Below are 21840 nucleotides of genomic sequence, written 5' to 3' on the forward strand. Positions count from 1 at the left end.
TTGATAAATAAATGGAAAGTGGGGGGACTATCTGTATTGGGAAAAAACTGAATTTACATTGAAGGTGACATGGCATGACACGTGGACTGGTCAAATGGTCAAAATATGATGATCAGTTAAGAGGCACGAGTGACAACAGATACGGGGAAAGGAAAGTTAAATAGGCACGAGAGGCAATTTGAATAATACACGCTTCGTACCTATTTAGGTCATTTAAAGCCAAGAGATCAAAAGGCATTGAAGACATGGATATGATGATGAAAAGGAGTTCAAATTCAATATTAATACCCAATACGTTAGAAAATTGGTATTAAATAGGAATGATTGTGTAACGTCTTATTTAATATCATTTATTGCTCATAATTGTCTCATTAAGACAAAAGGCATAACACCTTCTCCTAGAATCAACTATAAAAGGAGAAGGACTCAACATCTGTAAGGACACGAAATACGATTGAGATCTTACTGAAATACAAAACTATTTACTGCTTTACCATCATTCTCAAAAATATTTTATTTTCGTCTCCTGATTATCAGTAACCCGAATTTCTTTCTAGCTTTGACCAAAGACTCAGATTTTTGGTTAAACAATAAACCTATTTTGTATCAATTAAAAATCATTGAATTATGTGCTAAAGTTTTTAAAAAATACAACAAACTAGAAAGTCTAATTTCAGCATAGCAATGATTAAAAACAAATTCAACTTGTCATAAGCATATTTGAAACTATAGACAATTTAAAAAATTAATTTGACTTTCTGGTGAGTTGTATCTTTTAGAAATTAACGCATCAGTAATTAACTAATTTTAATGATATAAAAAATAGTTTTGTGACTTTATTGATACAACGGATACACTCTACTGACTTTAATAATATAAAAAATAATTTTATGACATTACAGATGTCCAAGTAAAAATCACTCACTTTAATGATACAAAAATAATTTTGTGATGTTACAGTTACACCAAGTAAAATTCACTATACTTTAATGATACCAAAAAAAAATTGTGACTTTATTAGTATAACAGGTATGACCACGTATAAAATTAATTCTAATATAACATATTACTCAACTTCGAAGTCATAAACATACTTACTTAACATAAACAGACTAGAAGGAGAGAGAAGTTAGTGTAAGAATAAATAGTCTAATTAATCCTACTATTTTTGGAAGTAGTATTAACCAATTACTTCGGTTTTCTTTACATCTATTTATACCCTTCTTTTCTTTAGGGTATTCTGCGGCTCCGATTCCGACAAAAAAATTTATTCGTTTGTCTGTAAAAAATCTCATCTTTCTGATTATCTTCTGTTCTAAATTTGCTGCTTGATTTGAATTCTTCTAGCCTGAACAGTTCGAATTCTGTATGCTTCTAGACTAGAGTCCTGTTTGAGGAAATTTGAGTTTGACAGTGTTTTTTGCAAGTATTAGTAGTATGAAACGTTTATGCAAATCGTCTGATAAAGGTGCAGTCGCGCTGCCTGAGGATATCATATTCGACATACTGCATCGTTTGCCTTCAAAATCTCTAGCAAGGTTTAAATGTGTATCTAAATGTTGGCGAAAGTGCATTCCTCAACCAAATCTAATTGGTTTCTTTTATCAAGCTCGGGACACCCTTTTACGTTCGCAAATCCGTTTCTTCTCCTCGTCATTAGATGAATCTCCGTCTTCACGACTAGTGAATAATATTACTAGTTTGGAGGAGTCAGTCAAATTTCTTGGCAAGAAGAAGAGAGAGTATATTGTCGCATCATCCAATGGTTTTCTTCTTTTCGTCAATAACCCGCGGGTTTATTATGTTTATAATCCTGTCACGAGACAGCGTTTGGCTCTTCCTAAAACTAAAATCCGGATGAAGGACGCAGCTGTTGGTTTTTTTTGTAAGGTAGATGACCCTGCTAAAGATGTCGCCTCCTTTACTATAGTTCGCTATGCATTGCCTTCTGTTTGGGGTATAAATTTCACTAGTATAACAATTGAAAGTTTCTCTTCTGAGACTAATACGTGGACGGCCAATGATATAAATCTTGATGTACCTCTTACACTCTGCCCATCTTGGGATATAAAAACATCATCAGTTGGTGTCATAGATGGAGTATTCTGTTGGTTTGATCAACGACCACAGATCACTGTTTACGATAGTGTCCACAAGTGTCCCTGGGCTTTGGCATTGCCTGAATCTGAAGAGATTGTGGCCGGCCGAGACAGTTCATGTTTTCTTGGAATATCAGGTGGGGCTTTGTATTTGGCATTGAATGATAGATTTGGGTCACCTATCACTGTATGGTACCTCGAGAGCAATATTCGTAGTCGAGATGCAGTATGGGTTAGGAAGTATGTCGCTACTAGTACTATTGTAAAGTGTCCACAGGCTTTTGGACTTGCAAGCTTACATGTTATTGAGAAGCGAAACATGGTTATTCATCCTACTGTTCCGCACATCTTTTATTTTGTTGTAAGAGGTAAAGTTATTTCGTATGACTTGGAGAGGAATATTGCAGAACTTGTGTATGATTTTGGAGAACCTTGCTGGAAAACACGATGCTACACATTATTTTCTTATGAGTGGCATCAATGGCCACGTCTTCTGTAGACTGTCAAGTAGTGTTGGCTATTACTTGTTTTGTACTTCTTCTAATAACATTTGTTGAGTGTATTATTTACTTCGAACTTATTATAAATTAGCTTTTTTATGGGCTTCCTTCTTTTTATTTCGGCTAATTAAGTTAAATCCTTGATTTTATTCTTGATTCTATCCTATCTTGAGAAATTCAAATTAGACGAGAAGAAGACACTTGGACTTCTTTTCATCATTCCTACTAATTAAGGCAAAGTATAAAGTTGGATGGAGATAAACTAGTAGGAAGGAAATGAACATTATATTATTATTGTACAAACATCTCTCCATTCATGCTTTTTTATGTTTTTCATTAACCAAGGAGGAAGTTCCTTTGATATTTGCATCTGTGTAGGGAATTTATGTTTTGGTATAGTAGCAGTGGGCAGGGTTCCAGCGGCATTATGTCAAGATGTAGAGGTTCTATAAGAAGCAGAAGACTAATTCACAAAACTCGAGTTATAAATAGGGTGTCAAATGGGTGGGTTGGGTTAATTTGCCGGTCAAAATAGGCTAAGTCAATAAATGATAGAATTTTTATCTCCTATAACGAAGGTTGATACCTTATTTATTTTAAATAAATACCCTTTTAAAAAATTATATTTCATAGCTACCTTTTGATTTTTTATAGCTAAATATATATTTATGATCACTTCCTACTCTTAAGCCATAAAATACGCATTGTATTATTTTTCTCTCTCATTCTTTTAGAGTTTTCTCCACCCTCTCTCTCTCAACTCCAGTCTTTCTCCATTAATACAACCACAATTCTCCCAAATACAGATCGAAATGGGAATGAGAAAGAAAAATTGTGGAAAGCATTGTAATGCCAGAAAATTGTTTGCTGCTCGGATCGAAACGTGAGGGTTCTAGGGTTCTGCGTCTTCCTCTTCTCTTCAGATTATATTACCAATCTGGAATTTAGAAACAAAACTCTATATAAATCCCCGTCTTCCTCTTCTCTTCGTCGTTCTAGGGTTCTACCCAATCTGGGGTTTTCCGTCCCAATCCACAAGCGCCATTCAAATTCAATTGTAAAGAATAGGTTTTTTGAAGCGCACGTGAGGGTATTATGGTAACAAAAAAAGTGACTTTTCGAGTCAGAATCGCGGCCCTCTCGACGAGACGACATTAGGGTTGTTCTTGAACAAAGATGACGGAGTTTGGGGCTGAGCAACTTGAATTTTCTGTTAATATATTTCAATGTATCTCGTTGTATTTCCATGTGTTTCATTGTATTTTAATGTATCTCGTTGTATTTCATGTATTTCATTGTATTCACTATCTCGTTGTATTCCATGGATGTATTCATATATTTTTTATTAATTAATATAATTAATGTATTCAGATATATATATGTATTCAAATTGCTCTATTTTTGTTGTATTTATCGACTGGGAAAAATATTCAGCATATTTTATCTGAAGATTGCTATGTTTTTGGGGTGTTTTTCGGTTGAGAATCTTTTTTATAACTGGAAATACAAATTTTGTGTGTTATAATTGAGTTTGTTGAGTTATATTAGGAGTCTATTATGTTAATTGATTCACTTTCCGTTTAAAAATAACTGTAATCCCCTATTTCACGCCGTGAATACTGTCGAATATAAAAATCTGTCTAGCTATAATTGCCTATTTCACGCCTAGAAATGCTATTGTATTCATGAATACAGTAGCTTAAATACATCGAATACACTCTAAAAAACCTGAAAACATAGTTATAGGAAGTAATATAGTAAATGGTAGCTACAACTAGCTAATAATCACTAAAACATAGTGGTTTCTGAAAGATTTATCCGCTCAAAAGTTACTTAAGCTGAGATGGGTTGCGTCAAGATGGGCTAAATAGGTCATAGCCCAACCCCGCCAAACTCTTACCGAGCTTTAATTAATTTGTATTTTTTATGAATTAGTTAATTATCAAATAAGATTTTTTTAATGGTCATATGTAATATATCAAACAAAAAAGAATTATTTTAAAGATATTTTTGTAAAATTACTCATAGATTAATTTGGGCTAAAAATCAGCCAACTTTAAATTTGTTGAGATGAGCTGTATCAAAATGGGGTGAAGTGAATAAATGGGCGGGTCCAACCTTAACGTTGGGGTCAAATTGCCACCCCTGAGTGACATGATCATCGTCATGCCAATAGCGTAATAGAGCAGGCTAATATGTAGAAGGAAAGCTGTCGCAATAGTCTCTAAAGAAAGAGAGACTTTTGTTTTAAAGGAAAACTGAAAATTACATATTTTAATGAAGGCAGAGTAAGAGATTTGATATGGATATCAATAATTCATGGAAGTGGAGTCCCGGATGATTTCGATTATTGGCACTCCTGCAATTGCTTGGCCTGTGATTTTACTGATCCAAATGGAAGCTAAGGTACTTGTAATTATTTCTATAGGTAGTCTAGTTTTGTAACGTTGCTCACCTTTGTCTCTGTCATTACGTAGATTATCGTTTCTGTAGTAGTATCATAACTTAAAAAGGAAGCTGCCACTAAATTTTTTGCCTCGAACACTCAAAATCTGGTTTTTATTCCGTACTTACTGTAATTACTATATAAGCCTAGAAAACATATTTTTCTTCTAATACCGGTAAATCTAGAATTATTACACTAGTATATAAATATTACTATTACACTATATATAAATTTATAGTACTAGTACTAGTATTTAGTTCTTTATTTAATATTAATGCTAATAATTTTTCTGTCATTTATTATTATAACCTTGTAATTTTTTATTATTATTTTAACATTGAATACATACAAGGCCTGAACCAAAATGCTTCCGCAAGGCCTGACGCTAATTCGCTAAAAGATGACGATAACAACGACATATACAATATACTACTATTAAATTGGGAAATCTCTCGTAATAAATCTCCTCGGAATAAGTGGGGCCCGCTTCAGAGATCAGTCAATGCCGCCAGGAACTTGGGGCGTACGCTTTGACTTTCACCGGCTGCTCCTTGTTCAGGTTATAAGACTTCCGTCAAGGAGCTCCCTTAGCTTCATTTTCTTGTTCATTCTACTGTTATGTTCAACCCATTTTCTTATTCTATTCTTAAATAACGCCCTCATGTTATGAGATAAATCTAATCAGCTGCTCCGTTGTCGGTCCTATAGTCTGTGGCCAAGCTTTTCTTTTTTTGTCAAAAGTATTTATTTATTTTTTCAAAAGCGCTTTTGGCCAAAAATTGAGGTGTTTGGCCAAGCTTTTGGAAGGAAAAAAAGTGTTTTTGAGGAGAAGCAGAAATAGTTTTGGAGAAGCAGAAAAAAATAGCTTCTCTCCAAAAGCACTTTTGAGAAAAATACACTTAGAAGCAGTTTTTTAAAGCTTGGCCAAACACTAATTGCTGCTCAAAAGTGTTTTTCAAACTAATTAGCCAAACATAAACTGCTTCTCAACAAAAGTACTTTTGAAAAAAATACTTTTGAAAAAAAATACTTCTCAAAATAAGCTGATTTTTGCACCTTGGCCAAACGGGCTACTAGACTGCTAGTTCAATAACCTACTCTTTTCCTTTATTTTTACTTTTCTATTACACTAAATATATATTTTTTCCTTTTACTTATCCACTATACAAAATCAAGAAAAAGACAATCTTTTTTTTCATTTACCGTTGTCATTAATTATTCATCCTCCAAGACATTTGAAAATGCTATCATTATTATGAGTAAAATTATAAAAACATATACTTCAATAAAAATTTTCTTAAAAGGAGTGCAAAATCAAGATGGGCAACTAAAAATGAATGGAGGGAGTACTTCTTACTAGGAGTGTATAAAGAAAACCGACAAACCACACCAAATCGATAATTCGAGTCAAATCGAGAAAAAAAACCCGACTATGGTTTGGTTTGATTTGGTTTGGTGTTAGAAAAAAAAACTCGACTATAATTAGTTTGGTTTGGTTTTAACTAAAAAAAGTCAAACCGAAACCAAACCAACCCGACATTACATGTATACAAATTTTAAAAATATTTTATACATAAAAATAATTATTACAATGTAATTTATAAATATAATTTAAACTCTTTAATAGTTCTCTCTTTTAATGTATTATTTCAAGCTTGGACTTAGAACTTTTGAATGGTCAAATATGTTTTATAGCCCATAAAAGTTAGTAAATCAAATAAAGCTCAAAGCAACAAAATCAAATTAATAATAATGCTAACAAAAAAATTCAATTCAATACTAGAAGTGACAATAGTATTTGATATTTTTTTTTTTTTAGTTTTGTATTGATTTAGATAGTGAAAATGCATAACTCACTTTTAATATCATTTAGTCATGTAATTAATACTTAGTAATTATTAGTCGTACTTATTTTAACATGACTTAGTACTTTTAGACTATGTTTATTTTTATTATGGCTTATTAATTAGCAGTACTTATCTTATGCAATTTGTTGAGTATTTTAGTATAATTATGACTCATCTCCTATTATTTTATTAAGTAACATGTTATATCGTTTTATCCTACTAGGACCTAAGAAATATTAGAGTACAAATTATAAATTTTATGCTATGAAGATTTTGTTGGAAAAAAACCCGAAAACCCCGAGAAAAATCGTGATTGAAAAATCAGACTTTTGTTGGTTTGGTTTGGTTTATAAATTTAAAAATCCGAAACAATTGGTTTGATTTGGTAATTGAAAAATTCGAACCAACGCGGCCTATATACACCCCTACTTCTTACTATCTCCAATCCACTTTAATTGATTTTTTGGATGTTTTCACACATATTAAGGAATCCACCTTTTAACATTATTAATAATGAAATTGACCGTATTAACCTTAATTTGTTCATTGAAAATACAACAAATGCCCGTATGCTCTTTACTCCAAGGACAACTTTGGAAAAAAGAAGTTAATTCCTTCTTGATATTTGAAAAAATCAAATATTGTGGACTAAAAAAAAATCAAAAAATCAATTAAAACGGACCGAAAGGAGTAATTTTTTCCCCTTACCATAGGAATTTGTTTAAGTTTATGAAAAACAATTACTTAAATCAATAGCATAAGAAGAAACTTTGACAAGACAATGACATAATTAATACCGGATTCTAATTACTGAATTAAATGTTAAGAAAAAATTCACATTTTGCTAAGGCATAGATCAAATAAAATGATTTTAAAAAAAACGTTATCTAACTTGCTCTCTAAGATAATTTATAAAAAGGAATAATGGGAGAGTCAAAATTCGAGAATAGTCACAAATGAAAATAGTAGAGTAGGAATTTTAGTCAAAATCTCGACAAGGAAAGTGACATTTCTTTTTTCCATGTGTAAATACAAGAGTGGAGGAGGTGACCACAGTTTGGATACTTCACCCTTGGACGGATAATGTCAAGGTGTTCCCTCGTAAGTAACCCCCACCACTCTTTCAAAAGAATACAATATATTACTACTATATTTTACAAAAGATAGAAGAAACAGAGAAAATATACTAATCATTGAGACTAAACTAATCAGGAAACCGGTTACTGGCTAGGCTAACTTACCTTAGCCATATCAAGATTTACACGAGTGGTTGTGTTCATCATCAACATCTGCTTCCTGGAACTTGCTATTTCGTGATTGAATATTCGAAGGAACGTACCCTTCTTTCCTCCTTTATATATTAAAGAGAGACTCCATTTCTTTTCTTCCAACCTCAATACTTCCATCTTCTTCTACTTCATCAGTATCGCTAAAAAGATTTCTAAGAATTTTGTTTTTGGTACAGAATTCTGGGATTGCTTTTTGTTCTTTCTTCAATCAAATATCTGAGAATTCAGTAGCTTAAAGCAATTTCCATGGAAGCCATATTCCAAGAACAACTTTTTCCTGGTGCAGATGCTTTCATTTTTAGGCACCCTTCTTCAATTCTAGTCGATCCAAGAGAAGATCATGTTGTACAAAATGGTACAATAGTTAATCGTCATAGTTTTGAAGATTACTCTCATGTCCATTCAAATGTTTCGGATCCTATTGTCCGAGACGGAGATTCTTCTCCTAAAGAGGAAGGGGAAGGAGAAGGGGACCATTCTGATGCAATGTACAAATACATAAGTCAGATGCTAATGGAAGAGGAAGATTTGGAGTATAAGCCCTGTATGTTCCACGACTGTATGGCTCTCCAAGCTGCTGAGAAATACTTCTCTGATGTCCTTCATGGATCCGATAACATTACTAATTCTCCCCAGTTTTCCGCCATTATTCCTCAGGATAAGGTTTCCTCCTCTTGTCCTGATTTCAGCAACACTTCATCTGATTCTATTGAGTCTCTTCAATGGGATCTGAATTTTGAATCCCCTGTTTCAGTGAAGAGTTTGTCTGGCTCTTTGTTGACTTCCTTTCGTTCACCTAGTGGTTTGAGGGAAAAGAAAAATCACCATCGACAAGATGATGACCAACAGAGGAGTAACAAACAGTTGGCTACATTTGCTGCTGATGAATCTGAACCATTGGAAATGTATGACAATGTGTTGTTGCTTTGTCCAAATAATCCATGTGTTCTGCCTAATGAAGTTAAAAAACCAATCAAAGTTGGAAGGCCGAGATCAGGTGGTAAGAAGCATAGCAGCAGCAAGAAGGAAATAGTGGATTTGAGAGGTCTGTTGACTCAATGTGCACAGGCAATGTCAAGCTATGATACCCGAACAGCTAATGAGTTGCTGATGCGGATAAGACAACACTCTTCGTCCCATGGGGATGGGACAGAGAGGTTGGCTCATTATCTTGCCAATGCCCTTGAAGCACGGCTGTCCAGCACAGGGACAGCGTCGTATACAGTGTTTGCATCCAGCAGGATATCAGCTGCTCACATTTTGAAAGCTTACAAGGCGTTTATCACAGCATGCCCATTCAAGTTGATGTCAAACATTTTTGCAAATAAGTATATCAAGAAGTTGATTACTGGAGGAGCACCAAGGACGATACACATAATTGATTTTGGGATTTTATATGGTTTCCAGTGGCCTTGTCTCATACAAAGTCTATCGGCCTTGAGGCGTGGGGAACCTATAAAGCTCCGAATTACTGGAGTCGAACTTCCCCAGCCTGGTTTCCGGCCAGCAGAGAGGGTTGAGGATACAGGGCGTCGCCTAAAGAAGTACTGTGACAGATTTCATGTTCCTTTCGAATTTAATGCCATAGCAAAGAAGTGGGAAAGCATCACGCTTGAAGAGCTTGCGATTGACAGGGATGAGGTGCTTGTGGTTAACAGTTTGTATAGACTAGGGAACATACCTGATGAGACAGTAGTACCAACCAGTCCAAGGGATGTTGTCTTAGATTTAATCAGGAGGATCCGTCCTGATATGTTCATCCACGGAGTGGTGAACGGGACTTACAATACTCCATTCTTTCTCACACGGTTTAGGGAGGCACTTTTTCACTTCTCTACTCTGTTTGATATGTTTGAGGCTACCATGCCCCGTGAGGATGAGGACAGAAAGCTTTTCGAGGAAGAGGTTTTTGCAAGAGATGCTATGAATGTGATAGCTTGTGAAGGAACAGAGAGGGTCGAGAGACCTGAAACGTACAAGCAGTGGCAACTTAGATGCGCGAGAGCTGGATTTAAACAGCTGCCACTTGACCAGGAGATTGTCAACTTTGTTAGCAACAAAGTGAGGCGGGAGTACCACAAGGACTTCTCAGTGGATGAAGATAGCCAGTGGATGCTGCAAGGATGGAAAGGACGTGTAGTTTACGCTCTCTCTTGTTGGAAGCCTGCTGAGCAGTTGTAAAATTCTGTATTAGGCTATTTCTTTGCTTTTCCTATATATTTCACCTAAGGTTGAGCTATGGTCAACTTTAGGTCAGGGCTGCTTGATTGATTTTCTTTTTTGTTTGTAGCAGCATTGTAGAATCTGCTAATTTGGTTTCAATGCCACTGGATTATTTAGAAGCTCTGCCATTACCCACTCGATCATCGTGTTTGCAGTATCAGTCCCGTTAATAACAATGCATGTTACAAAAACACATGAAATTTTGAATGAACAGATTGTAACAGGATATCCTTACACATGCAAAAACATGCTTCGACGAAGTAACAGTCGGCAGGACTAATATTTTAGGACAATGAGTAAACATGACTACAGAATGACCCTCCAAACAGATAGAACTAAATAACAAGCTATAGAGGAAATTTTTTCAAATAACTAGAAACACGTCAAATATACCAAATGGTGAAAATTCAAATAATGGATTTCAAACATAAGAAAAATTGAAATAGCAGTGAGAACCATCGCTCTGAGATCAGAAAGCTCCCAGTTTTGACAACAATGATCGGGCCTTTGGTTCACAGAAAGCTGGGATTAGACTAATCTGAATGCAGAAATTCTGAGAACCTGCTGTGATCATACATTCAGTGAGGTTAGATCCGGATATGCATTGTGCCTGAAGCATACAAGCAAAGGCAGACAGAACAAAATTGATTTGACTCAGCAGAGGAGCATCACACTGTAGAAGGGTTGGAATCTAAAATCACTCCGAATCCAGCTTCTGTTTCTTTTCTTCAGGCTGGTCTGTCACATGTTTCAACTTAGCTTCTCTACGCTCCCTTTTAACTCCTTTTGCTTTGTGAGGCAGTGCCACACTTCCAACCTACAGAAAGGAATAATTTTTCACTGGTAAACAGAGTCATAGAATTTTATTTAGAAGAAAACTCAACCATACTGTATTCTTACCTTCTGATCAGGAATATAAATCTTCCCGTATTTTCCTTGAAAGGCATCTTTGACAACATTTTTCTCCTGAAAATGACAGCCAGTAACAAACATCAGTATTTTCCTGACTCAAGCTAGTCAGCTAAAGATTTGAAAAAGTGAGTTAGCCAATCAAACCTTCTTCTTTGCTTTATCAAGAGTAGTTTTCATAGCTTCTTTCTTCAAACTGTCATCAGGAAGACGATGTCGCCGAACTACTAAGTCCATGGATGGGCCAACCTCCACTAATTCTATTCTTGGAACTACTGTGCCAGATTTTTTTAACCGCAGTGCACAATGGGTCAAGAAAACCTTTTTTGGCGATACAGCTGTACATACATATACACGATCTAACCCAGCAAGGTTCAAGTTGGTCACTACCTGCAATATTGAACCCACACGCATTAATGGTACTCCTTCCAATTCAAAGAAGCAAAGCGAATAAGCTTATTGAGAAAAGAACAAACCTCGCCATGGAATAGATCAAGCAAAACTTCTTTTAAATGCTTCAACTCTTCAACACTCTCAAATCCTTCTCCAATAAAGGTAAAAAAGGGCTTTGACCCAATTTTAGGAGCCAAATTCTTATCATATTTGAATGACTTCATGCTTTTGAACTCCTCCACTCCTACCTCTACAAGATCGTAAACATGGTGATCATAGGTTCGCCCAATAACAAGATTGTTAGGGCGCTTCTTGGAGTGAGAACCATACTGCAAAATAACCAAAGACTGTAAGTGGGTACGGAAAACAAAATATAAAGCACAAGCAAAAAGTTCTGAACATAAAAGACAGAACTACTCCTGATAAAGCAATAAACTAGAAGAGTTAAACAGTTTATACAAAGTCTTTCGTTCAACTCAAGATTTTCAAGAGTTGAAAAACACTCATCTCACTCCGAGTATCTAAATTAACAGTAGGTGTCATTCCTCATCTGCATGAAGAGTTGAAATCTACTATCAATTATAATAATGTAATAGACACTTTAACCAGAGCAATACTACTTGGAAGAGTTGGAACTATGCTATGTAGAACATGAGATATCACGTCAAGTGGAACCAATACCATGGAATGTTTACCATTGGTCTTGACCAAGAATTACTCATCAAAGCATATAATTTATTTGACTACATACAACAACAGCTAAACCTGACCCAAACAAGCTGGGATCGGCAATATGAATCCGTATTCCTTCCATTAAGTTCATCTCATATCATCATAATTACCAAAATAAAATAAAAGTGCAAGTAAAAAAAGATAAATAATAATGATAGAAGTTCTCAACCAAATCTAAAACCTATTTCCAACTAGTAAGTATCACCTATATGGATTTTCCTCTTCCACGGTGCCCCTCATCCTTAGCTAAGTCTGCACTGATTCCAAGGATTTGTAGGTCTTTTGAGACAACTTCCTTTCGTGTGATTTTATATTTATCCCTTCCCTTTTAACACCTTCCCCCACCATAGTTTCACTCTTACAGACCGGTGCATCTGTAGGTCAACACAGGACACGACCAAACCATCTCAAGCAACGTTCTCTCATTTTATCCTCAATGTATGCTACACCTTTTGGTGAATGCGGTCATTTTTTACCTTATCTAATCTTTTTGCTGCCGCACATCCATCTTAGCATTCGCGCTTCTACAAGACTCATCTAGTGGATATGTTGAACTTTAGCAGTTCTCTTGAAATGAGCCTAGATTTCTTCAATTCTAATCCGATTCAACTATCCGATTCTAGTCCTATGAGTAACATCTTCATCTATCATTTCATTCTCTTGAAATGAGCCTAGATATCTAAATTATTTGCATTTTTGGCACCACAATTCCATCTAGCCTCACCTCAACTTCGCTTTTCTCATACAGACTAAGCTTGCAATGCATGTGTTAAGTCTTACTTCTACATATCTTAGAACCCTTACCCTCTAAGATGTTTCTCCATAGCTCAAGCTTTTTGTCGATACCCTCGCTAGTTTCATAATTCAATACAATGTCATCAGAATATAGCATACACCATGGAACCTCATCCTTTGTTGCATTGGTTAGCTCATCCATAACTAGGGTAAATAAGTAGGGGCCCTGCAAAACCCTGGTGTGAACCCACTGCTGTGGAAAATTCTTTGGATCTCCTGCTATTGTTTTCACACTAGTGACAACTCCTTCATACATGTCCTTTGTGACATTCATATATTTTACTACATGAGTAATATAATTTATAGACCAATTACTATCAGGAGCCACATATCAACTATAAATATCTGGAGTGACTAAAAAATGAACACAAAATACATTTTCAGTTAGGGTGCTCCAAAGCTACAAAATACAGTCAGGGTGCTCTAGTTCTAGAATGTGCTATCCCTCACACTATAGAAGAAACCCCGTTAACCGAGCAACATGATACCAGACTATTGTTAATCATCTATTAAAAATTTAAAATAACATCAAGATTCAAGACATACAGTAATATAGTTTTACCATTCCGAAATAACCCCTCACCATATCTATTAGCACCAAAAATAGTTAACTATGGTAGCACAATGAGGGATATACAGACAACCAAATACTAAGTTCAAATTTTTATTTATAATGTGTCTCAGCAAATCAAGCAGCCAAGGCAGAACCAGGATTTGGAACTTATGAGTTTAGGATTCTAGTCCTTTTAAGTTACTAGGTTCTAAATTAATAATTTGTAAATATTCAATGAGTTTCATAAGACAAATATAGAGTTTAGACAAAAGTTACCGGGTCCGGACCCATAACTCAAAGGCTAGCTCCGCCCTGCAAGCAACTAACATTATTTTGGATCTTTTCTATTTTAAATAATCAAACAGTTGAAGATCAACAGTGGACTCTTCAATAGTGTTACAAGTAGCTAAAAGGACTTTGGCAGATAATGTTACCCATTTTTGTTATGAACTTATGCAAGCTACCCATTAAGCATTATGCGGTCTCTGATCCTTATCCCCTAGAAGCCAGAGGCTTAACCTGATTAAAACAATGCACTTCCATGTCAAAATGAACTTTCTTTGGCCCGAGTTAGGGGGAGATTTTCAGAATGACGCAGCAAATTCTCAACATTGCACCTATGTTTCTTCTTCTGTATTTCATTGAATATATATCTCTTGGCACAATAGCTCTTCATCGTGAAAAAAAGATCTGTACTCCTTTGTTAAATATTTGGAGATGATTCATTTATGTCTAGCTTCAGAACAATCCTCAGCAAACAACATAATAATCAGGGAGCCACAGAAACAAATCCAAATTGACATGGAACAAGTTATATATCAGCACTTTTCTACCCACTGAACCAAAAAATGCCTCAAAAAGGAAAAGGGCATGTACCCACTTACCACAAAAAGGCTGCAATCTGTCTTAAGAGAGAAGAACTCCAAAGAAGCCTCTCCCCCGCTCTCAAATGGTCTAACATTATCATTCTTCCGGGTATATTTAACAGAATTATCCCTCTTCAAGTGATAAATTTCAGTCATCACCTCATTCAACACTTGGCTTGTTTTTGTACCGTGTAATATCAATGTCTTTTTCCCAGTTTCAACCTGCCACAAAATAAATAAATAAAAATTTGTCATCACAATAAAAATCCCATCTCTTTTATTGGAAGTGTGGTTTGCTAAGATAAAACTCACCAGTTTAGGAGCACGTTTTTCAAGCTCCCTTCTGATTCTTCCTTTCTGTGGGGTTTTAATTTTCCATGGGGTTTTACTTCTCATCATCCTTACCTAAACACAAATTGAAAACTAAACTAATACTATTTGTGATTAAAGCAAATTTTCAACTTTCATAACAACAATTACTATGGCTTAATCACAAATTAGTTGGAACCCTAGAAACAAAAAATAGCAAGAGAACAGTAAGAATTTAAGCTTTCACTTACCAATAGAGGAAAAGAGAAGATACGAAGAAGAATTGGTAAAGGGAAAAAGGGAAGAAACAACTACGCCTATGAAAATATTAGGGTTTTAGAATAGTTTAGGGGTTTTGGGCATAAAAATTGTGTCGTCTCATTTAACTTATACTCATTTTTTAAAAAGTTTTAATTTGTACTCATTTTTTAAATAATCTCCTTTCTTCTCCTATGAAACTTCAGTTCATTGGATGATTGTCATAAGTATGTTTATTAGATTATTTAAAAATAAATTATAAATAATTACGTAAGTTAGTAGACAATAATTTGTGAATATTTCCACATAATTCTGTTATTTTCACATTTATTATTTCTAAAATTTATGATTTAGATACTGTTGGCAATCGGATTATTTTATAGTAATAATACACTATGAAAGAATAATGTGATTATTTATCTAGTATGTTAGAAAACTTTTTCAAAAACTTCAGCTTATATAGTACTGAAGTTTTTGAAAAAGCTTTTATGTCAAAACTAATGAATCCAGGACAAAAAAACTTCAGCTTATATAGTGCTGAAGTTTTTACAAATGAACTAAATAACTTCAGCATCTTCTGCTGAAGTTATTGAAAAAGCTTTATAACAAAACTAATGAATCCAGGACAAAAAAAAACTTCAGCTTATATAGTGCTAAATTTTTTACAAATGAACTAAATAACTTCAGCATATTCTGCTGAAGTTTTTGAAAAAGCTTATCCAGGACAAAAAGAAACTTCAGCTTATTTTGTGCTGAAGTTTTTACAAATGAACTAAATAACTTCAGCATCTTCTGCTGAAAATTTGAAAAAGTTTTATGACAAAACTAATGAATCCAGGAAAAAAAACTTCAGCTTATTTAGTGCTGAAGTTTTTACAAATGAACTAAATAACTTCAGCATCATTTGCTGAAGTTATTGCTACTTCAGGCCCGTCTACTAGAATGCTGAAGTTTGGTGTGATTGTCTTTGCTACTTCAGCCCTGTATGCTGAAGTTACGCGAAAAAGTGGGTGCACTTGCAATTATTTTTGCAAAGCGGATACAAGTTAAAACGTGACCCAAAAAGCGGGTGTAGATGCAAATGCCCCGTTTTGGGCGGGTGTTATTTGCCTGGTTTCAATTGTGGGCCTAGTGAAAATGCCCAGGCCCAAGTTGACTAAAATACTACTGATCCAACATGGGAAATTTTCGTTTATATACCATATAGGAAACTATATTACCAAATATGTTCATAGTTTGCATATTATCCTTCTTGCTAATAGTATTTCTACAAAATATAGAACATGCATTAAATAAGGAATCATTGTATCTGTAGACTTCCTTATTTAGGCGCACTAAAATTGGGGGATTAAATATTCTTCCAGATCTTCCAAACGCAAATCATGCACATTAATCTTTTTCGTCAGTTTCGTTTCAAATTTAGCGTCTCTACATCAAACGCAATTATTCTTCTACAATTAAAAAATGAATTGATTATTCTTCTACAATTCAAAAACGAATTGATTATTCTTTCATAATTCACAAGTCAAAAACGACTAAATCTTCTACAATTCTTCTACATCAAACGCAATTATGTCCAAATTTCAGTAATACAAATCAAAGGAAAAGAGAGCAGTAATTCCACCATTGACAGCTATTAAAAAACTTGAAATCTTTGAATTCAAATTTGGGTTTTCAAAAATCATTATTTGTTTGGATTGGGTATTGTTGAAAATAATTGGGAATATGGTTTGGAGTTTATATCTCAATTTTGAGGGGTTTTGGTGAAGATTAGACTTGGTTTTGACTGAATTTCAGATTGAAACTCGAAGAAGAAGAAGAAGAAGAAGACGTATATTGCAGAAATTGTAGAAAAATTGTAGATAAATTGAAGAAAAATTATAGACTGTTGTTTATTTATTTTTCTTTTATTCATTTACCTATTGTATGAAAGTTGAACAACATTGTATAAAAATTGTATTTAAGTGGATGTTTTAGTACTGTTTTGGTATATCAAAAATGTGAAACATACATTTCAGGGGAAGCATGTCGAGTCCAAATATGTACCCAGTTTGTAGATATTTTATAGATAAATTATAGATTATTTGTATTCTGATTGTAGATGCTTTATTTTCTGTTTTCACAAATAAAAAAATGACTAAAACTTCTACAAATCTTCTGAAGAAACGCAATTATGTCAAAAATCTCAATTATGCTACAATTGAATGGGAATTGGGATATTAAAATTTAATGTACCCAGTTTGTAGATAAATTGTAGATTATTTGTATTCTGATTGTAGAAGCTTTGTTTTCTGTTTTCACAAATCAAAAACGACTAAAATTCTACAAATCTTCTGCAAAAAACGCAATGCGTCAAAAATTCCAATTATGCTACAATTGAATGGGAATTGGGATATTAAAATTCAATGTACCCAGTTTGTAGATATTTTATCGATAAATTGTAGATTATTTGTATTCTGATTGTAGATGCTTTGTTTTCTATTTTCATAAATCAAAAATGACTAAAACTTCTACAAATCTTCTGCAAAAAACACAATTATGTCGAAAATCCTGATTATGCTACAATTCTGTGATTCTCCTATATGCTCTTGTTACTCCTTACGAAACTGCTATGCTAAATATGGAATCCAAAAAATATTACTGCAATTTTTCTTCAAGAAAAATAAATAAACAACAGTCTACAAATTTTCTACAATTTCTACAATATACGTCTTCTTCTTCTTTGAATTTCAATCTGAAATTCAGCCAAAACCAAGTCTAATCTTCATCAAAACCCCTTAAAATTGAGATATAAACTCCAAACCATATTCCCAATTATTTACAACAACACCCAATCCAAACAAATAATGATTTTTGAAAACCCAAATTTGAATTCAAAGCTTCAAAGCTTTTTAATGGCTGTCAATGGTGGAATTACTGCTCTCTTTTCTTTTCCTCTTATATTACTGAAGGAACCCGAAATCATAACCATCAAAAGTTATTGCTGTGTATGAAACTTTGAAGATTTGACTTCAATTTTGACTGGTTGTAGAAGAAAAAACCTTGATTTTGGACGTTAATGGTAGAGGGTTTCAATTTTTTTTCTGGATTTAGCAGAGGGTTTCAATTGTTTTTCTGGTTTTTCTGGTTTCTGGGTGTGTGGTGATACGTGGGTGAGAGTGTGGGGTTGGGAGAGAGAAACGTGGTGGTGGAGGAGATTTGGAGGAATATACGGTACTATAAATGTAGGAGTGATATAAGGTACAATTAATGGATAATTAAAAAATCTTATGGTATAAAATTGGTAATTAGATATACTAAATGTAATTATATCAAACCTTATACATTGAGGGTAATATGGTTTCCTATATGGCATAGGAATATAAAAATTTCATCCAATATCCATCCATTCTCATATTAAACCTACATTTGCACAAATGACCTTTCTTATGCTACTATTCGAATTTTGTTGTCATTAGTACATTAAGCCAAATTTGCCGGTAATAAAAAAAAATGAAAAAATTACCCAAACTGTTAGTCCATAAATAATTTCAATCAAAAGTAAGCCAAAATAAAATTACTCTAACATATCTTCCACTCTCCCCGTTTCTCTCTACATCCCCATCTTGCACAAGATGGGGGTTGTGATTTCCATTCAAGACTCAGCTGAGTAACATGTGAACAATACTTATGCATGTTCTATGATTTAATTCTTACAACTTATTATGGACGATTATATGTAATTATCTTTTAGGTGATCTGATACTATAAAAATTCTTTTATAACAAATGGTGTTCGAAAGTTATCTTCATCTTAAAATAGTCGTAGTGTTTGAGACAATTGATCAATTACATTTGATTAAAGAGGAAAATGTGGTTAAATCGCAGGTTGTACATCATTGACCGAAAGCTTATGTAATTTGTCTATAACTGATCAATATTAGTTACATACAGATGGAATAACGTTTCATTAGCTCTGTATCTACTCTACGGGAAGGAGGATGATTTCAAAATTTTTATTTTATAAAATAATAAAAATCATGTTTTTTCCCCAAGTTTAAATGAATGTTTCCATGTAACCTAAAATAGCTAGAAATTCTATGACTAAGTATTTGTAAAAGTTCATAGCAAAAAATGAAGGCGTCACTGAAAAAAATGCATGATAGAATAGAAAACAATAAAAGAAAGAAAGAAAGAAGAAAAAAAAAATCAAAAGGAAAAGGAAAAGGGACTGTTGTACGTAGGGTTAAAAATTTGAAGATTTCACTGGAGCGGCGGGTATAGTATGTCACTGTCATAACAACTGCTATATATAATGTAGCCGAAGTTAGCGAAAGTTTGAGAGGCAAGTATTAGTATGAAGCGACTACGCAAACTGTCTGGTAAAGGTGTAGTCGAAGTTACTGAGGATATCATAATCAACGTATTGTATTGTTTGCCTTCAAAATCTCTGGCAAGGTTTAAGTGTGTATCTAAGCATTGGCGAAAGTTCATTGCTGATTCATCTCTGTCTTATATGTAGTTGCCGTTCTGGACGATGGAGGCCTCAACCAAATCTAATTGGTTTCTTTTATCAGGCTCGGGATACCTATGAACGTTCGAAAATTCGTTTCTTCTTCTCGTCGAAGGAATCATCACTAGTAATTGATGGTAGTTTGGATGAGTCAGTCAATTCTCTTGGCAGGAAGAGAGTGTATATTGTCGCATCATCCAATGGTTTTGTTCTTTGCATTGACCTTACAGGGGTTTATTATGTTTATAATCCTGCTACGAGGCAGCATTTGGCTCTCCCTAAACCTCGAATGGAGACGAATGATCCAACTGTTGGATTTATTTGTAAGGTAGATGACTCTACTAAAGATGGCATCTCCTTTACTGTAGTTCGCCATTGGGATTTTCTGTCCTCTGTAACGGTTGAATTTTTCTCTTCTGAGACTAATGTCAATAACCTAAATGTTGATGCAAGACCTCTTAGACGATGGAATTATAAGACTATGAAATCCCCATCAGCTGGTGTCATCGATGGAGTATTCTGTTGGCTTTATTACTTTCAACAGATCACTGCTTATGATAGTGTCCACAAGCGTTTCTGGGGTTTGGAATTGCCTCATGATCAAGATATGGTGTTCAGAGACCGTTGTTTTCTTGGATTTTCAGGTGGGGCTTTCTATTATGCATTGAATGTTGGGACAACCATAACTGTATGGCGCCTTGAGAGCAATATTCGTAGTCGAGATGCAGTGTGGGTTAGGAAGTATGCTGCAAATTTCGCCAGTACAGTTCTACAATGTCTAGAGGCTTTTAGACTTGTAGACTCTACACCTATTGAGGTGCAGAACATGGACATTCATCCTGCTATTCCCCACATCTTTTATTTGAATGTAAGCGGTAAGGTTATTTCTTATGACTTGGAGACGAATATTGCAGAACTTGTGTATGATTTTGGAGAATATTGTTGGAGAACAGAATACTACAAATTATTTGCTTATGAGTGGCATCAATGGCCACGCCTTCTGTAGACTGTCAAGTGGTGTTGGCTACTCCTATTAATTATTTGTATTTCTTCTATTAGCACTTAATGAGTATCCTATTTACTTAGAACTGGATATAGATAACTTTTTATGGACATTCCTCCGGGGATTTGCATCTATACCTGCTTTTTTGGTCACGTTTTAATTTGTGTCCGTTTTGTAAAAAAAATTACAAGTGTACCCACTTTTTCGCATAACTTCAACATATGGGGCTGAAGTAGCAAAGACAATCACGCAAAACTTCAGCATTCTAGTAGACGGGACTGAAGTAGCAAGTGTGCTGAAGTTTTTGTTTTGTAACTGACGAATTTGTAACTGGTTTGTTTAAGTTTTTGTTTGTTTATAATTTCATTTGCCACACCATCTTGACCAAATTGAAAGAAAATTAGTTAGCAAGTCTTGATCATATTGATCCATCGGACATGTTTATTCCTTTTGAGATTGTCAAGCAGCTCGCGAGATCAGGCGTTAAGGTTATCTTAACGGCCAAAAACGAGAAGAGGGGAGTGGAAGCAACATCCTTGCTGAATAAACAAGGTTTTCAAATGTTGTTTTCTATCAGCTTGATGTTCAAGATGCTCTGAGCATTGAATCTAAGAATTGAAAATTTAATATTATTCTTATAGATGAAGGGGATCTTATCTCTCTTGTGAGTATTATTTGTATTTAAGAATAATCGTAGCATATTATTATTTTTATCAAGATAGAACCTTTACAGCTGAGGGTGTCGGCGAAAAGGAAAAAATGGTTGAAAATTTATAGGACTCACTGGAGAAATAAGAAGAAGCAGATAGGGATGAACCTTAGTTCTGAAAAAAGAAAAGATAAAACTTTGAGGAGGAAAAGGAGGAAGAGAAAGGGGGCTGAAGTTGTTTAAAAAGTGAGTACAAGTTAAAACTTTTTAGAAAAATGGGTATAATTTAAATGGGGGCGACCAAATAGGACGCCCCGTGCAATTTTTACTTATATTTCGGCTTAATCCTTTATTTGATCCTTGACTATACTCTATCTTGAGGAGAAAAAAAAAGGCAGCCGAATGTACTAAGTTTCCGCTATGCGGCCGGACCATAAAAGTATATTATACGTGGGGTCAGAAGAAGAGTCTGGACTTC

General features: G+C 34.4%; 4 protein-coding genes across 5 annotated transcripts in view; 3 read left to right on the forward strand and 1 right to left on the reverse strand.

Moving 5' to 3' along the window:
* Positions 1-1437: 1437 nt before the first annotated feature.
* On the forward strand, positions 1438-2598 carry LOC107771236 (F-box protein At5g03970-like). Its single transcript, XM_016590581.1, has one exon. It carries the CDS (start codon positions 1438-1440, stop codon positions 2596-2598), a length of 1161 nt encoding a protein of 386 aa, XP_016446067.1.
* A 5698-nt stretch (positions 2599-8296) lies between these two features.
* LOC107771234 (scarecrow-like protein 14) overlaps positions 8297-21840 on the forward strand; it is a gene marked incomplete in the record, with an annotated part of 34834 nt that continues 21290 nt past the window's right edge. Inside the window, 1 exon segment of the mRNA NM_001325096.1 lies at positions 8297-10511. Within this exon segment, the coding sequence (NP_001312025.1) occupies positions 8428-10362 (1935 nt within the window).
* On the reverse strand, positions 10755-15313 carry LOC107771235 (ribosome production factor 2 homolog). 2 transcript variants are annotated; one of them, XM_016590580.2, is made up of 7 exons: positions 15213-15313; positions 14965-15057; positions 14671-14874; positions 11790-12035; positions 11461-11703; positions 11305-11370; positions 10755-11221 (listed from the first exon to the last, which is right to left on the reverse strand). In XM_016590580.2, exons 2-7 carry the CDS (start codon positions 15049-15051, stop codon positions 11102-11104), a joined length of 966 nt encoding a protein of 321 aa, XP_016446066.1. In that variant the 5' UTR covers positions 15052-15057; positions 15213-15313; the 3' UTR covers positions 10755-11101. The 2 variants fall into 2 exon arrangements, with proteins under 2 accessions (XP_016446066.1, XP_075073737.1); XM_075217636.1 differs by having other exon boundaries at positions 14965-15075; positions 15213-15262.
* LOC107794552 (F-box protein At5g03970-like) lies at positions 19555-20716 on the forward strand. The gene is made up of 2 exons (XM_075218624.1): positions 19555-19625; positions 19720-20716. Exons 1-2 carry the CDS (start codon positions 19555-19557, stop codon positions 20714-20716), a joined length of 1068 nt encoding a protein of 355 aa, XP_075074725.1.

Source organism: Nicotiana tabacum, chromosome 7, assembly GCF_000715075.1.
Source record: "Nicotiana tabacum cultivar K326 chromosome 7, ASM71507v2, whole genome shotgun sequence".
NCBI lineage: Eukaryota > Viridiplantae > Streptophyta > Magnoliopsida > Solanales > Solanaceae > Nicotiana > Nicotiana tabacum.